This window comes from Patagioenas fasciata, chromosome 22, assembly GCF_037038585.1.
Source record: "Patagioenas fasciata isolate bPatFas1 chromosome 22, bPatFas1.hap1, whole genome shotgun sequence".
Classification (NCBI taxonomy): Eukaryota; Metazoa; Chordata; class Aves; order Columbiformes; family Columbidae; genus Patagioenas; species Patagioenas fasciata.
The window spans coordinates 4681407-4697552 of NC_092541.1; the positions used below are offsets into that span (position 1 = coordinate 4681407).

Below are 16146 nucleotides of genomic sequence, written 5' to 3' on the forward strand. Positions count from 1 at the left end.
TCATCTCCTGCTGAGTGTCACCAGCAGTGTCCCCCCTATGATGCTGAGTGTCACCAGTGGTGGAAGGGGCCCATGTGGGTTGGGTGGCCCCATGGAGCCACCCTGTGCAGTGACATGTGCCACAGGGATGGGGTGACACTTCCCACCCACCTGCCACGGGGGTAGGGGGGACACAGCACGTGCCACCCAGCCCTAAGTGCCACCGGCCGGGGCTCACCCTGTCCCCGCTGTCACCTGCCCCAGTGCCACCAGTTTGGGCTTCAGCGGCCCCAGGGTGAGAGCCTGGCACCCATGGGGGACACATGGCCATGACATGGTGGGGGGGGTGATATTGGGGTGGGGACATCTGGGGGTGCAGACCTGGCCCCCCAGGATGTGGTACCTGGAGTGAGGGGTCACACGGCTCCCAAGCCCTGCACTGGGGGGGAATTGGGCTATACTGGGCTATACTGGGCTGTACTGGGCTGCCATTTGAGGGCCCCAGGCCCCAAAGCTGGAAGATGCTGGAAGGATGGGGGGCGTGTGGGGCTGGGGTCCCTCTCACCCCCACAGGTACATTCATCCCGGTGCTGGGGGGCCGGGGGGGCCCGTACATTCATGGCGGTGAGGTGGGGGTCGGGGTGGGGGGCCGGGTGCCCCGCCCGCTCTCCTCCTCGGCTGCGCTCTCCCCGTTTAATTGCTGTTAATGAGGCGCTGGCGGGGGTGGGGGTGGGGGGCAAAGCGGCCCCGCTCAGGCCCCCCCGGACCTGCAACACAGAAGTGGGGGTGCATTTAGTGGGGGACGGTGACACTGGGGGGACACATGGGGGGACACTGAGCCGAAAAGAGCCAGCACGGGGGGGGCTGCTGCCAGGCCCCCCCCCAACCTGCCGCCTCTTTAGAGCTGGGGGGGGGCACAGAGATGGAGACAGCACGGCCGGACACACAGCGACACGGACAGACGGCCCGAGCGGGGCTCCCACGCCGTCAGGCTGCCGGACGGTGACGGTGACAGTGACGGTGACGAGGAGGAGGTGATGGGGGGTGGTTACACTCCCTGCTGCGCCGGGTCGTACCTTCCGCGGCGGATGTTCCTTGGGGGCGGCGTGGGGAGAGGAGAGGAGAGGAGCGTTAGTGCCACCCCTCTGTCCCCACCGTGTCCCCACCGTGTCCCCCACTGTGTCCCTGGGCCCACAGGCAGCAAACGTGCACATACCCCCCACCCCATGCTTGGGGACAGACGTGGCCAGGACTGAGCAAGGTGACAGTGACCCCTCCCAATGCCACATGCAGGCAGGGACACGGGGACCAGGCAGGGACACAGGGACCAGGCAGGGACATGGGGACCAGGCATCCCTCACCCCCAGGGGACCACAATGAAAGTGACACCCGACTTGGTGGGGGTGGCCTCAAGAGGGCAGAGACCTGGCCTTGACATGGTGACAATGCATGGAGGGGACATGGCCAGTGACAGCAGCAGAGGGGACGAGCCATGCGGTGGCCGCTTACTTAAATCCCCAGCCTGTCCCGCCCAGGACGATGGCAGCCACCAGCACGGCCCCCGCGATGGAGCCGATAATGATATTGGTGCCACTGGGACCTGTGACAGCGGGGACAAGGAGGAGGGGACAGGGACACACGTCAGTGGCCGGAGGGGGACACATGGACATGGCCCCAGCACTGCGGGGACCTGAGAGGGGGGACAAGACCCAGTGGTGCCCAGCTGGGCCACAGCACTGAGGGATGGTGACACCAGGGGGATGGTGACACCAGAGGGATGGTGACACCGGAAGGATGGTGGCACTGGGGGGAGGGTGACACAGGAGGGATGGTGGCACCGGGAGGATGGTGGCATCGGAAGTATGGCGGCACCAGGGGGATGGTGACACCGAGGGGCTGGTGACACCAAGGGGATGGTGGCACCGGGGTGATGGTAGCACCTGGAGGATGGTGGCACCGGGGAGATGGTGGCACCGGGGGGATGGTGACACCGGAAGGATGGTGGCACCAGGGGGATGGTGGCGCCAGGGTGATGGTGGCACCGGGGGGAGGGTGACACAGGAGGGATGGTGCCACTGGAAGGATGGTGACACCAGCCACCCTGGGAGTGGGTGGGGACAAAATGGGACACGCCAGCCCGTGGGGACAGGGACTCAGGGACCCCCCGCCACGGGGCACACGGACCCTTGTATCGCTCGGTCTCCCCCGTCGGCTTCGGCTCGGGGATGGGGTCGTACACGCTGCAGTCCTTCCCCGTCCACTCCGCCCGGCAGATGCACTTGCCCTCGTTGCTGCAAACCTGCGAGGGGACAGTGTCACCCCCTGCTGCCGTGACGCCCCCCTTGTCCCCTTTGTCCCCCGTCGTGTCCCTCACCCCATGGTCGAAGCAGATCTTCCCGTCCCAGCTGCCGGGGCAGGAGCTGAAGTTAAAGGCGCTGGCTGGAAGGCATTTGTGGTCGAGACACAACATGCCGGGCCCACAGGGCGTCCCATCCTCCACGTAGCTCAGGTCCGAGCCGTCCACCAGCTGCACGTGGCCTCCCCTGCGCGACAACGGGTGACACCGGGACCCCGCGCGGCCCGGGGACGGCCCCGTCCCCACGGCACTGGCACCCACCTGCAGTCCACGTAGCGGTTCTGGTGGAAGAAGGTGGTGGTGGCGATCTCGCCGCTGAGCTCTCCCAGCCGCGGCGCGCCCGAGATGTTGGCGCAGAGGAGGAAGCCGCAGAGCACGTCCCTGCGAGGCAGCGGTGGCATCACCGGCACGGGTGGGTGGCACCCGGGAGGGGACGCAGGGGACGGGGTCACTCACTGCTTGTTGCACTGCAGCCAGCCCAGGCCCTCGCGCCCGCAGTTGCCCCTCTCGGTGCCCTCCACGTTCAGCTTCTCGTAGCAGAAGCGCTCAGCCGAGCCTGCGAGAAAATCAGTGTCACCCACTTGTCACCTGCTGTCCCCCCCTTGTGCTGGCAGAGCCCCCCCAGGGCTGGCACTCACCGCGGCCCCACAGCGCGTTGCATTGCCGGTCTCTGGTTTTGCAGCGCCCGCCGTAGCACCGGCCCTGGGGAGCAGGGAGGGGGTGACAGAGCTGGAGGGGCTTCACATGCGGGTAGGGGGACAGTGACCCCCCCACCACACACCTGCTTGGCCCTGGGGCCACCATCCCACTGTGCACAGGCAGGGGCCAGGATTGAAGGGACCAGGGAACCACAGGACGGGACCCCAAGCATGGTGCATGTGGGAGTTTTGCACGGTGCACGTGGGAGATTTGCACAGTGCACATAGGAGTTTTGCACGGTGCACGTGGCAGGTTTGCACGGCCACAACTGCCAGTGCACGCGGACGAGGGCGCCCGGTGGCGCCCATCACTGCGGGCGCATGTGCACAGGGCAGCAGCACATTGGCAGGAAAAATGACCAGGTCCAGGGGCCAAGGCCACACGCACATGGGGAGGTGGGTGGCATGGAGACCACAGCCCGGCTCACACAGCGTGGGGACAATGAACCGGTGCCCCGGGAGGGCTCAGGGACCACGGCTACTGGGGATCCAGCTCATCCCAAACCTCCTGGGTACGTGTGCAGGCTCGGCCGTGGCTGCAACTGCCAACATGGCCAAGCACCAGGACACTGGAGCCCACAGGGACCTGCTGGAGCCCAAGGGATGTGTCCAAGCCCAGGGAATGTCCCCAGGATCCATGGGGACATACTTGAGTCCCATGGGATGTGCCAGAGCACGTGGGGATCTGCTGGAGTCCACAGGGACACGTCACAGCCCCACGGGATGTGCCTGGGCCCACAGGGACATGCTGGAGCCCACAGGGATGTCTCCAACCCTGGGGACATACCTGAGCTCACAGGACATGCCCGAACTCCATGGGACATACTGGAGCCCCACGGGATGTGCCCAAGCCCCATGGGACATGGTCGAGGCCCACGGGATGTGCCCAAGCCCCATGGGACATGCCTGAGCCCCATGGGACACGCCTGAGCCCCACAGGACATGCCTGAGCCCCATGGGACGTGCCCAAGCCCCATGGGATGTGCCCAAGCCCCACGGGATGTGCCCAAGCCCCACAGCCATGTCCCACCACGCCGGGCTGGACTCACCTGCTCGTTTTCGCAGAAGTACCCATCCAGCTTGTGGAGATTGGGGGGACACTGGAGGGGACACAGAGGACAGGTGACACCACACAGCCCCACAGCGCGTCCCCCCGTGCCCCCCCCAGCCCGGCTCACCTGGCTGGAGTCCCCGGTGCAGGTCTCAGGGATGTCACACTCGTTCACGGCCTCTCGGCAGGACACGCCGCGCGGCTCGTACTGCGCCGGGGGACGAGCGTCAGGACCCCCGGCACAGAACCCCAGCCGTGGGGGACACCGGCTCGCCCCCCCCAGCCCCTCACCTTGCAGCCCTTGCAGCACAGCCCGTCGCTGCACATGGCGTCGTGGGTCAGTGTGCACTTCTTGCAGCAGTTGCCCCCGCTCTTGGCGCACTCCTGCCGGGACAGCGGTCAGCACCGCGTCACCCCCCAGCACCGCACGTCCCCGAATGTCCCCCCCAGGCCGCGCTCACCGCCAGCGTGCCGCAGTCGCACTCCTCGCCCGCCTCCACGAAGCCGTTGCCGCACTCCGGAGGGTCCAGGAGCTGTTGGGACCAAGGAGAAGGGGGACAAGAGCTCTGGGAGGGGGTCCCCAAGCTGGGTGCTGCGGGTGCATCGCATCCCCGGGGGGAACGGCAGGACCCCCAAACTGATTGTGTTTTGCCGTCAAGGGCGAGGGTCTGACTCTGTCCCCCACTGGGTTTGACACCAGCGCTGTGACCTTGGACATGGCAGGGGCTGGGGGGACCGTGAGTCCCAAGGGACCCTCAGAGCCACCCCCAGGACATCGCTCCCCGCTCTGTGACGGTCACCCCGGGGGGTGGTGGGGCCGTTACCTTGAGGGGTTTGTTGAAGAGGCAGCTGCCGCCGCCATCCTGCAGGAACTGGTTGTACTCATCGATGCTGCAGCGGGAGAACTTGTGCGGGAGGTGGTACCTGCGGGGCGGGGGCCACCATCACCCCCCCTGCGCCACCCCGCCGGGCACGGCTGTCACCCAACACAGGGCAGGACCTTCGGCGACGTCCCCGCTGGCTGCGGTGACGCGGGGCACGCGGGGGACGGTGGCAGCGCCACCCCGAGCGGGCACCCACCCTGTGTCCTCCATGATACAGCCCAGCCACGAGTCCGGACAGCGGCAGTCCCCTGGGAGAGAGGACAGGGGCTGGGGTGCCGGCTGCCCCACCGCCAGCTTGGTGGCACCGCAGGGTCCCCTCATTGTCCCCACCCCGCTGCCGGGGGTGCTGGGTACCTGCTGCCGCGTGGTGCTTGTTCCACATCATGCCCACGTTCTGCCCCAGCGTCTGCACCAGCGTCACCGCCATGAAGGCCACATTGCCGTACTGCACGGGAGGGACGGGGCTGTCACCGCAGGGACCCCCTGTCCCCGGCCCGCTCTCCTGGCGGGTTCGCAGCACCCACCTCGTTGACGCCCCCGGCGCGGGTGGGCGAGCAGATGCCCCCAACGAAGGCAGCACCGCTGCGGCTGCTCTGAAACGTCCGACCCCTGCGAGGAAGAGCATGGTGGGGACAGGGGACAGCGGCGCCCGACCCCAGGGAGGTGACGCGGCCGCGGTGCTCACGAGAAGAGGTGGACGGTGTCACTCTGCTCCGCCAGCCCCTCGCGCCGGTACTTGATGAACTCGTTGAGGGTCTCCAGGGAGTCCTCCCCCACGCGGATCCGGTCCTCCGAGGCCCACGTCTCCATGGCCACCAGCACGATGCGGGTGTTGAGCTGCTCCTTGTAGATCTGCAGGGACGAGGGGACGGTGCTGGGGATGAACGTCCCCCAGGGACAGACCCACAGGTGCCAAGGGCAAACCCCTGGGGACAGACTCACCAGGAGCTGGGGACAATGTCCCCAGGGACAAACCCACCAGGTACCAGGGACTAACCCACCAGGTCCCACACACAAACCTCCCCCAGGGACAAACCCACCAGGTGCTGGGGACTAAAACCCTGGGGACAAACCCACCAGTGCTGGGGACTAAAACCCTGGGGACAAACCCACCAGTGCTGGGGACAGTTCCCTGCGATTCAAAGCCACCAGGAGTTGGGAATAAACCCTCTGGTGATGAGCCCACCAGGTGATGGGGACAAACCCCACAGAGATGAACCCATCGGCTATGAGGGACAAGCCCCACAGGGACAAATGGCATTAGGGATGAAGCCACCAGGGACAAACCCACCAAGTACTGGGGACAAACCCATCATGTGCTGGGGACCAGCCCCTCCATGGACAAACCCAACAGGGGCCATCCTCCTGGAGACAAACCCACCAGTGCTGGGGACAGTCCCCTGTGGGACAAATCCCCTGGGGACCAACCCCCCAGAGCCAAACCCTCTCACCATGTCAGCCAGGTTGACCACGGACTTGGCAAAGTTGCTGGTGAGAACTACGGACTTGCGGTGCTGCAGGAACTGGAGGGGCACCAGGGGACAGGTTGGGCTGGAAGGGGTCACCGTGACCCCCACCTCACCCCCGGGACCCCCCATTTACCAGCTTATGGTCGTTCACCACAGCCAGCTCAATGTACTTGGTCTCGCTGTGAACTGTGTGCTGGGCTCGGCGGACCTGGGTGGGAGCGCAGGGTGAGGATGTGCCCGTCAGGGGACAAGGACAGAGCTGTCACCCCTTTTGTGGCTGCCTGTGACCCCCCAGGGGTATTTGGGGTGCACGGACTGGGGGAGCCAGCTGGGTGGGCTTGGGGATGGATCCCCTCAGGCTGTGGAGCATCCCTGAGCCCGTGTCCTGCCAATGTGTCCCCGGCACCCACCGACCAGCCCGGCTGCACCGTGGATGAGTGGCACTCAGAGGCCAACTAGGGTCAAGTGTCCTTGTCCCCCATCCCGTCCCAGTGTCCCCGCTAACCTGCCGCCGCCGTCGCAGCTTGGGTAACCCGCCCGCAAGGTGCTGGTTCAGCGCAGGGAAGAGGCAGCCTGGAGGGAAGGGACAGAGGTGACAGGGCATAGGACATGGGGCCACTGTCACCAGTTCTTGGGGACGAGCACTGGCTCCACACAAATGCTCACCCGGTTGGGCACAGCTGGGGACGCGCTGGACGACGTGTGGTCGAAGGCCCTGCCGTGAGGAGATGAGTGTCACAGCCATACGTGGATGTGACAGCGTGGAGTGGGGACAGTCACGTCCCCATGGCTGTCCCTGAGCTGCAGCCAGACCCATTGGGCTGCAGTTGGGAAACTGAGGCAGGGACAGCGCAGGTGCCACCGCTCACCTGCCCGTGCTCGGCGCCCGCCTGGGGCTCGATCAGGTAGGTGGCTCGGCCGTCCGAGAACACCCCGCTGCAAAGGGAGACGGGGGTGATGGGGCGCAGGGGGTGCAGCCCCCCGGCCCCGCCGTCCCGCCGGGTGTGGGTACTCACTGCAGGCCGTGGCAGCTGGAGAGAGCGGCGAAGGAGCGGGGCTGCCCCCGGAGCCAGCCCTGGTAGTAGCAGTGCTCCCCCGCACCCTGCCGGGGGGACAGGCGCTGAGCCCCCGCACGCTGCCCCGTGTCCCCGCCTGTCCCCCCAGCATCCCCAGGCGCCCGCACTGGGGGCTTTGGGGTTCGCTGCCTGTCACCCCTGGGGTGCATTTGTCACCCAGGTGGGCACCCAATGTTGCCCCAGGTAGGGTGGGCAGCACCTGGTGAAACACCCTGGGCAGCACCCACAGGAGGTGGATCCCCCCCATCACCCATGGGGCAGCACCCCAATGCATGGGCTGGGCACCCCAGGGGCTGAGGGACCCCAGGGGCACAGGGACACCCCAAGACAGGAGGGGTGGAGATGCTGAGCTGCTGGTATCTGATCCTGGACGTCTGCTGGACTGAGAAATCTGCCACCGCAAGCCCAGAGCTGGCACGGCACGGTGTGACAGAGTGGCACCGTGTGACAGAGAGCGGCACGACATGGCGCAGTATGGCACGGTCCAGCACGGCACAGTGTGACACATCATGGCATGGCACAGCATGGCGCGGTGTGACAGTATGGCACGGTGTGACAGTTTGGTGTGGTATGGCAGTTGAGCGCGGTGTGACAGTTTGGCACGGTGTGGCGGTTTGGCGGGGTGTGACAGTTTGGCATGGCACGGCGCGGCACGCAGCTCACCGTGCTGTGGCTGCCGTTGCTGCCCACGCCGACGTGTCGCTCCACGTAGTGGGAGGCTATGAGGTGGCTGTGGGGAGCGGGGGGTGAGAGGCCGCAGGGTGGGGAGGAAGAGGAGGAGGAGGAGGAGAAGGAGGAGGAGGCAGCAGCCACGCCCCACCAGCAGCACCTCGTGGTTCACCCACCCACGCACGGGGCATCACCCGGCATGGGACCCCCTGCTCTGGGTGGGCGCTGGGACCCCATGGGCCCCTCTCCCCAAACCTGCAGCCCAATGGAGCTGGGACGACCCTGCACAACCCACCCCATCCCAGGGACCCCGGGCATTACCACCCTCTCCTGCTGCTGGGGGGACAGCAGCAGCCCCACAGCGGGTGTCCCCAGCCCTATGGCGGGTGTCCCTATCCCCACAGTGTCCCCATCCCCACAGTGGGTGTCCCCAGCCCCACAGCAGGTGTCCCCAGCCCCATGACGGGTATCCCCAGCCCCACGTGTGTGTCCCCAGCCCCACAGTGTCCCCATCCCCACCGTGGGTGTCCCTAGCCCCACAGCAGGTGTCCCCAGCCCCATGGCAGGTATCCCCAGCCCCACGTGGGTGTCCCCAGCCCCACAGCTGGTGTCCCCAACCCCACAGCTGGTGTCCCCAGCCCCACGGCGGGTGTCCCCATCCCCACAGCTGGTGTCTCTAGCCCCACAGCTGGTGTCCACAGCCCCACAGCTGGTGTCCCCAGCCCCACAGCTGGTGTCCCCAACCCCACAGCTGGTGTCCCCAGCCCCACGGCAGGTGTTCCCCACCCCGCTGGGACCCCCGTGCTCTCACTGGTTCAGGCGCAGGTCGAGGGTGAAGGCCGAGCCGAAGGCGTGCACCACGAAGCTCACCTGTGCCAGGTGCAGCCCCTGCCAGAGAGACGGAGCCGCCAGCGCCCCCCGCGCCGGCCGCCCCACGGAGATTAAAAATTAAAATGATTGAAAAAAACAGCCTAATACGCAGCCTCTAAAGGTGTACTTCTATTTTTAACCCCCAAAAATTCAACGTAAAAGAAAATGTTGGGTGTTTTTGCATCAAAATCCTCACTCCGGCAGTGCCGGGATGGCACCCGCGCCCCATCGCCCACCCCGTCGGGAGCCGCGCTTGGGGCTGCTGGAGCTCTGCCCCCCCGGCTGTGCCGCCGCTCCTGACCTAATTCCTGCGGCAGCGGCCGCGCTCTGCGGCGCCCGAGACCCGGCGGACCCGCCGCACGGGTGAGCGCCCAGCGCCAGCGGCCTGTCCCCTCCTGGGGTCCTGTCCCCTCCTGGGGTCCTGTCCCTTCCCGGGGTCCTGTCCCCTCCCGGGAGTCCTGTCCCCTCCCGAGGGTCCTGTCCCCTCCCGGGGACCCTGTTCCCTCCCGGGGGTCCTGTCCCCTCCCGGGGGTCCTGCCCCTCCCGGGGTTCCTGTCCCCTCCCGGGGGTCCTGTCCCCTCCGGGGGTGCCTGTCCTCTCCCGGGGGTCCTGTCCCCTCCTGGGGTCCTGTCCCCTCCGGGGGCCCTGTCCCCTCCCGGGGTCCTGTCCCCTCCCGGGGTCCTGTCCCCTCGCTGGGCCCGGGGTGCCACTCGGGACGGTGACAGGGGGACAAGGACTCGTTTGCCACCGCGCAGCACCCTGGGGAGAGGCCGTCCCAGCCAGGACCGTGTCCAGCGGCTCCCGGGGCTTCGCTGGTGCCGACCCAGCCCCGGAGCCCCCGGGCTCGCAGCCGCTCCATCCCCCGCCACGTCCCGGCTTAACACCTCCCGAAAAGCCGCCAGGCCGGCAGCGGCCCCGCCGCCCCGGCATTTCCAGGCGTCCGGTGGTTTTACTTAATGCTGGGTTTAAATCACCTTTGTGGTAATTGCAGCTCATTATTTCGCCTTTTATCCGGCGAGGACGGGGGGATCGATGCGCGCCGGCCGCCGCAGCCGCCAGCGCCTCTTTGAAAGCACCAACCCCCTCCCCGTGCCGGATGGGACGCGGGTGCCGGCTCCCCGAAAAGCTGGGCGAGGCAGCCGCCGGCCGGGGTGAAGGTCACGGCCGGTGGGGATGAGGGGGGACAACGGCTGCGGTTTGGGGACAGCAGCGGGTGGGACACGCAGGGCTGCTCCCCTGTGGCCTGGGGAGCCAGGAACCCGTTCGTTCCCCAGGAGCCCTGTCTGCTGCCTCCCTGAGCGCTCCCTGCCTGCTCCCTGCCTGCTCTCTGCCTGCTTCTTGCCCGCTCCCTACCCGCTCCCTGGTGCTCCCTGCCGTCCCGCTCCCATTTCATCTCTCCAACGCCCACACGCACCCATACCCACATTTAACGGGATTTTGGGGCACACACGGTGCCCCGCTGTGGGAACGGTGGCCGCACGATCCCCAGGGGCTGGAGGCTCCGGTTCGGATGCCGGTGCCCACACGTGTGCTGGGGAGGGCCAGGCTGGTGACAACAGCTGCCGGGGGGCACCCACCCAGCCGGGGACCCCAGAAAGAGAGAGGGGTGGGGGGCTGGTTCACTTACGGGGCCTCCTCCTCCTCCCGACTCATTCCGGACCCTGGTGTCCAGCTGGTGCTTCGGCACTTCGCCCCCCGCGCTCTGTCCCACCAGCCGGCTGGGGTGGGTGACCTGGGAAGCCACCCGCCCGTCCTGCCAGCCGGCACGGGGGGGCCTGCGCGGCAGCGAGCCGGCCTGCGCCGCGGGACCTGCGACACGGACCCGTCACCGCGGCTGGGGAGGGACACGGGGGCTGGGGACAGACACGGGGGCTGGGGACATGAGGGCTGGGGTGAGGAGGGATGGGAATGAAGAGGGATGGGGACATGGGTGCTGGGGATGAGGAGAGATGGGGACAAGGAGGCTGGGGACGAGGGGGGATGGGGACATAGGGGCTGGGTGTGAAGAGGGATGGGGACATTAGGACTGGGGACATGGGTGCTGGGGATGAGGAGGAATAGGGATGAAGAGGGATGGGGACACAGGAGCTGGGGACAGGGGGACTGGGGGTGGGGAGGGGTGGGGATGAAGAAGGATGGGGACATGAGGACTGGGGACATGGGTGCTGGGGATGAGGAGGGATGAGGGACATGGTCCAGGGGTGACTCAAGTGTGGCATCGCGTCCCAAAGGGGACATTCGTGTCCTGGAGGGGATACCCAGGGGCCATGGAGGGTGGGTATGGGACATGTCCCGAGGTGGATGGCTGAGGGATGCGGGAGGGATACCCAGGTGTGGTGGTGTGTCAGGAGGGGACACTCAGGAAGCACAAGGGGGGGGTGCCCAGGGAATGTGGGGGACCAGTATGGGGACACATCGGGGAGGGGAAGCACAGGGGGCTGCAGATATAGTGGTGCGTCCTGGAGGGGACACACAGGGGACACTGGTGGCTGGTAAAGAGACATATCCCAGAGGGGGGCACCCAGGGGACACGGGGGACCCAGGGGACATGAGGGGACTCGTGAACGCCATTGCACCTGGAAGAGGTGGGGGGGGCTGAGCACGACAGCACATCCTGGGGGGGACACCCAGGGGACAGGGAGAGCAGGGATGGGGACGCATCCCGAGGGGACACCCAGGGGACACAGGGAGCCAATCCAGAGACGTAACACAAGGGGACATGGAGGGCTGCGATGGGGACAGCTCCTGAGGGGACATGCAGGGGACATGGGGGGCTGGTAGGGGGACACCTCCTGAGAGGACGTGGAGAGCCTCTATGGGGACACCTCTCAGAGGGGACACTGAGGGGACAAGAGCGCTGGTGTGGGGACACCTCTGGACGGGACACAGCCCAAGGGGACACGGAGGGCCCTATAGGGACATCTCCGGGTGGGGGGACACCAAGCAGACACCGATATGGGGACCATCCCAGCGGGGACATCAGAGGCTGCGGTGGGGCCACCCCGGGAGGGGACGCCGGGGGCCGAGGGTCGGGGCGGTGGGGCCCGCGGGGCGGCAGGTGCGGGGGTACCCGGCCCCTCCCGGGGCGCTGCGGGGCGGCGCTGCGGAAAAATGTGTCGATGCAGCGAAAAAGCCGCAGCGGCGGCGGGGCCGGGAGCGCGACCGGGGCGGTACCGGGAGCGGGGCGATGGCGGGGCCGGGGACGGCGGTACCGGGACCTACCTGCCCGCGGGGTGAGCGAGAGCAGCGCGGCGAGCAGCCAGCCCCGCAGCGGCCTCATGGCTCCCTCATAATCCGAGCGCGGCCGCGCCGGGCCCGCCGAGCCGGGGACCGTCCTGCCCGCGCTGCCGCTCCCCGCGCCCCGGGCCGGGCAGCAGCGGCCGCCGGGCCGGGAGCGCCGCCCCTGCACGCGCACACGGCACCGGCCCCCCCGGCCGCCCCCCCCGCCCCCCGCCCGCCGCCACCGGCACCGGCAGCGCCCGCCCCGCTCCGCCCCCCGTGTCCCCCCGCCCCGGCTGCCGCAGCGCCGCTGGCAGCCCCGCGGCATTGCAGAGCCCGCTCCGCCCGGGCCGGCACCGGGGACCCCGCTGGCACATCCCTGCCCGGCACCGGGGACCCCGCTGGCACATCCCGCCCCGGCACCGGAGACCCCTGGTGTCACATCCTTGCCCGGCACCGGAGACCCCCGGTGTCACATCCTTGCCCGGCACCGGAGACCCCCGGTGTCACATCCCGCCCCGGCACCGGGGACCCCCGGTGTCACATCCTTGCCCGGCACCGGAGACCCCCGGTGTCACATCCGGCCCCGGTAACGGATTTCACCCGGTGCCACATCCCGAGTCGGTACCGGAGCCTTGCCAACCCTACCAGGCTCCCCAGCTGGTACCAGATCCCCCATCAGTACCACATCCCTCCCTGGTACCAGAACCCCCCAGTACCACATCCCTCCAGCATCACAACCCTCCCTCATAACGGAGCCCCCCTGTACCACATCCCTCCCCAGTACCGGAACCCCCCCAGTACCACATCTCTCCCCAGTACTAGAGCCTCACCAGCCCCCACTGGGCTCACGAGCTGATACTGGACCCCCCCCGCACCCAGCCCCCCAGCCAGAAAAGGGCTCCGACCCACCAGTACCGGACCCCCCCAACCAGTACTGACCCCCCCAGGACATCCCCACACCAGTACAGACCCCCAGCTGGGACTGGGGTGCTCCAGCCAGTACCAGCCCCCAGCCAGCACAGAACCCCAGCACACCAGTACTGTCCCCCCAGCCAGTACTGGGCCCCAGCTGGGACTGGAGACACCCCACCCCATCCTGAGCACCCCCCCAGGTGGAACTGGGTCCCAAACTGGTCCCAGAGCTCCAGAAAGTACCAGAGCCCCTCCAGACAGCACTGGGGCTTCCAACTGATAGAGGCCCCACCCAGCACCAGAGACCTGAGACGTCACCAGAGCCCCCCAGCTGGGACTGAAGCCCCACAACCAATACCGAGCCCCCCCAGCTGGCACTTGGTCCCCAACTTCCCCCGGGTGGGTGCTGCAAGGCCAATTCCCCACCTGGGGATAACGGATCGGGGTGTAGGGGAAAAAACCCCAACAGACTGCTGCTGATCCTGTAGCAGGACACAGCTGTGGGGTGGGGGCGCAGCACCATGGGAGGGTGACACCCAGCCCCACACAGCCGGGACACCCGTGGGAGGGACTCTCCTGGGGGTATGGCGCAGGTCTGAGCCCCACGGTGACAACAGTGCCACCAGCACAGGGGGTACCTGTCCCTCTGCGGCAGAAATGGGGCCGGGGGTGGGACAGGGACACCCTGGAGACCATCAGCCCCCACCTCTGCTCCTGGGCCTGCTCAGGGCTGTCCCCATGGGGCACTGGGTGTCCCCAGGGGGTACTGGCTACCCCAGGGAGTGCTTGGTGCCCTATGGGGCGCTGGGTGTCCACAGGGGGTGCTTGATGTCCCCATGGGGCGCTGGGTGCCCTAGGAGATGCTGGGTGTCCCCAGGTGGGTGCTGCGTGTCCCCAGGGGGTGCTTGGTGGCCCCATGGGGTGCTGAGTGTCCCCAGGAGGTGCTAGGTGCCACCATGGGGTGCTGGATGCCCCAGGAAGCGCTGGGTGTCCCCAGGAGATGCTGGGTGTCCCCAGGTGGGTGCTGGGTGTCCTCATGGGACACTGGGTGTTCCCAGAGGGTACTGTGTGCCCCAGAGGGTACTGGGTGTCCCCATGAGTGCTGGGTGTCCCCATGGGTGCTGGGTGTCCCCAGGTGGGTGCTGGCTGTACCCAGAGGTGCTGGGTGTCCCCAGGTGGGTGCTGACTGTCCCCAGGAGTGCTGGGCGTCCCCACCAATGCAATGTGAAGCCCCTGCCAGCGTCTGACCGGGGACAAGGGGCACAGCTCGGCCACCACGGTGCCCCAGGGCAGTGGGGGACTCGAGGCACTTGGGCGTCCCCAGCTCACCCCAGACACCACCACCCCGGGGGGGCCCTGGAGCCCCCCAGAAAGACCAAGCTGGGGTCCTGCACCCCCAGTTCGCGTCCCTCATCCTCCTCCAGGACGACTCATCCCACTTTTAAGCCTTTTTGCCCCATTTTGTGTCACCACCCCAGCTCAACCCCTCCTGTGCTGCCCCAGGTCAGGCTCCAGCCCCTCCCCAGGGCAGCCAGCACCGGGCAGGGGGGCCTCATTTTTTGGGGGGCATCGCTGCACCCACCTCCTCCTCCCAGCACCTCCCACGGCCACGATGGACCCAGCGGAAGGATCCTGGGTGCACCAGCACCCAACCCTGCTCCATGGGGCATCAAGGAGCCACACAGGCACGTGTCCCCCCTCCCCACGGCCCCCCTGTCAGTCCCTGTGCCCACTCCCTTCTCTGTGCAGGACTCAGCACCCACGGGTGACAAAAGCCTCTGGGTGCCCGGTGGTAGCTCTGCAGCTCAAAGCCGCCGGGGTTGCCTTGCTGGGGGTCTGTTGAGCGTTTTCAGCAGCGAGTCGCGGCAACGGGCCCCTCGCCCCCAAAACCCGCCCTGAACACGCTCGTCACCAGCAGCTCTCCTTTGCATCGCTTCTGTGCAAAACTGGGGGCCAGCAGCATCTAGGGGTGGGCGGGAAGGCAGGACGGGGTGTGCCGGGGGAGGGATCACCGGGGGACACAAACCCCAGCCCCTCTCCTTTCCTCTCCCGCTCACCTCGTTATCATCAAGGCTTTGAGGAGCCTTAAGGAACCGACTCCTGCAGCAGCTCCAGGATGGAAGGGCAGCAGGTCCATCTCAGCCTGGTGGAGCAGAGGAGCTGCTGGGGGGTCATGCTCAGGTTGGGGGTCACATCCACCCCTCAGCATCGCCCACGCATGGGGGCTGACACACACGTGTGTGGGGGGAAGCGTCTCCCACACAGGTTTTGTCACAGCCGCAGGGGAACAGGCTCTGGGAAACGTTGATCGTCTCCTTGGCCGCGCTGCAGCGGTTCCAGGGCCCCCATCGGCCCCACATTCCCTCCCGTGGGGCTCGGGGCTCAGTAGCGCCCAAAGCCCCGACCTCTGCCCTCAGGTCTCTGTCTGCCTCCAGTAATCAGTCCAAACGCAGCAAACGAGGTGAGGAGCGCAGCACCGAGCGCAGCTCGGCTGAGCCAGCGGCCGCTCTGCAGGGGCACCAGTCCCCGCGGTCCCCGCACTGTGGTGACAAAGGGGACAGGGGCTCCACAGGACGGGTCTGCACTCAACGACAGGGAGCGTATCTGACCCAAGGTGTGAACGGCACCTGAGGGTCCACAAGGCAGCTCACACAGGCCCCAAGAGCAGGGACACCCATGACAATCGGATATTAGAAAATATCCAATATTAGATTGGATCTGGGGAACAATTCCTTCCCCAAAGGGCTGTGGGGCATTGGAACAGGCTGCCCAGGGCAGTGCTGGAGTCACCATCCCTGGAGGGTTGGACAGACAGACATGAGGTTCTCGGGACATGGGCAGTGCCAGGGGTGGATTATGGTTGGACTCCTGAGGGTCTCTTCCAACTGAAATGATTCTATGGTTCTATGATGTAGGTCACTGGCCAACATAAGGAGTGGACAAGTAGCAACCGGGGTCCC

The 16146-nt window shown here is 67.2% G+C and overlaps 1 protein-coding gene across 1 annotated transcript; it reads right to left on the reverse strand.

The window, feature by feature from the left end:
- Window positions 1-875: 875 nt before the first annotated feature.
- Window positions 876-12450, reverse strand: ADAM11 (ADAM metallopeptidase domain 11). The gene is made up of 26 exons (XM_065856299.2): window positions 12275-12450; window positions 10680-10861; window positions 8994-9070; window positions 8177-8243; window positions 7454-7539; window positions 7307-7373; window positions 7104-7152; window positions 6943-7010; window positions 6571-6645; window positions 6420-6491; window positions 5654-5820; window positions 5493-5577; window positions 5323-5413; window positions 5165-5216; window positions 4909-5008; window positions 4546-4617; window positions 4376-4468; window positions 4212-4292; window positions 4083-4133; window positions 2974-3037; window positions 2792-2891; window positions 2597-2716; window positions 2354-2522; window positions 2164-2278; window positions 1489-1579; window positions 876-1073 (listed from the first exon to the last, which is right to left on the reverse strand). Exons 1-26 carry the CDS (start codon window positions 12330-12332, stop codon window positions 1028-1030), a joined length of 2298 nt encoding a protein of 765 aa, XP_065712371.2. The 5' UTR covers window positions 12333-12450; the 3' UTR covers window positions 876-1027.
- Window positions 12451-16146: the final 3696 nt, after the last annotated feature.

Coding starts and splice junctions, on each gene's coding strand:
- ADAM11 (XM_065856299.2), bottom strand. CDS start 12,332: ATGAGGCCGCTGCGGGGCTGGCTGCTCGCCGCGCTGCTCTCGCTCACC. Junction 7,374..7,453: donor TCCAGCTGCCACGGCCTGCA/GTGAGTACCCAC, acceptor CTCCCTTTGCAG/CGGGGTGTTCTCGGACGGCC. Junction 5,009..5,164: donor TGTATCATGGAGGACACAGG/GTGGGTGCCCGC, acceptor CCCGCCCCGCAG/GTACCACCTCCCGCACAAGT.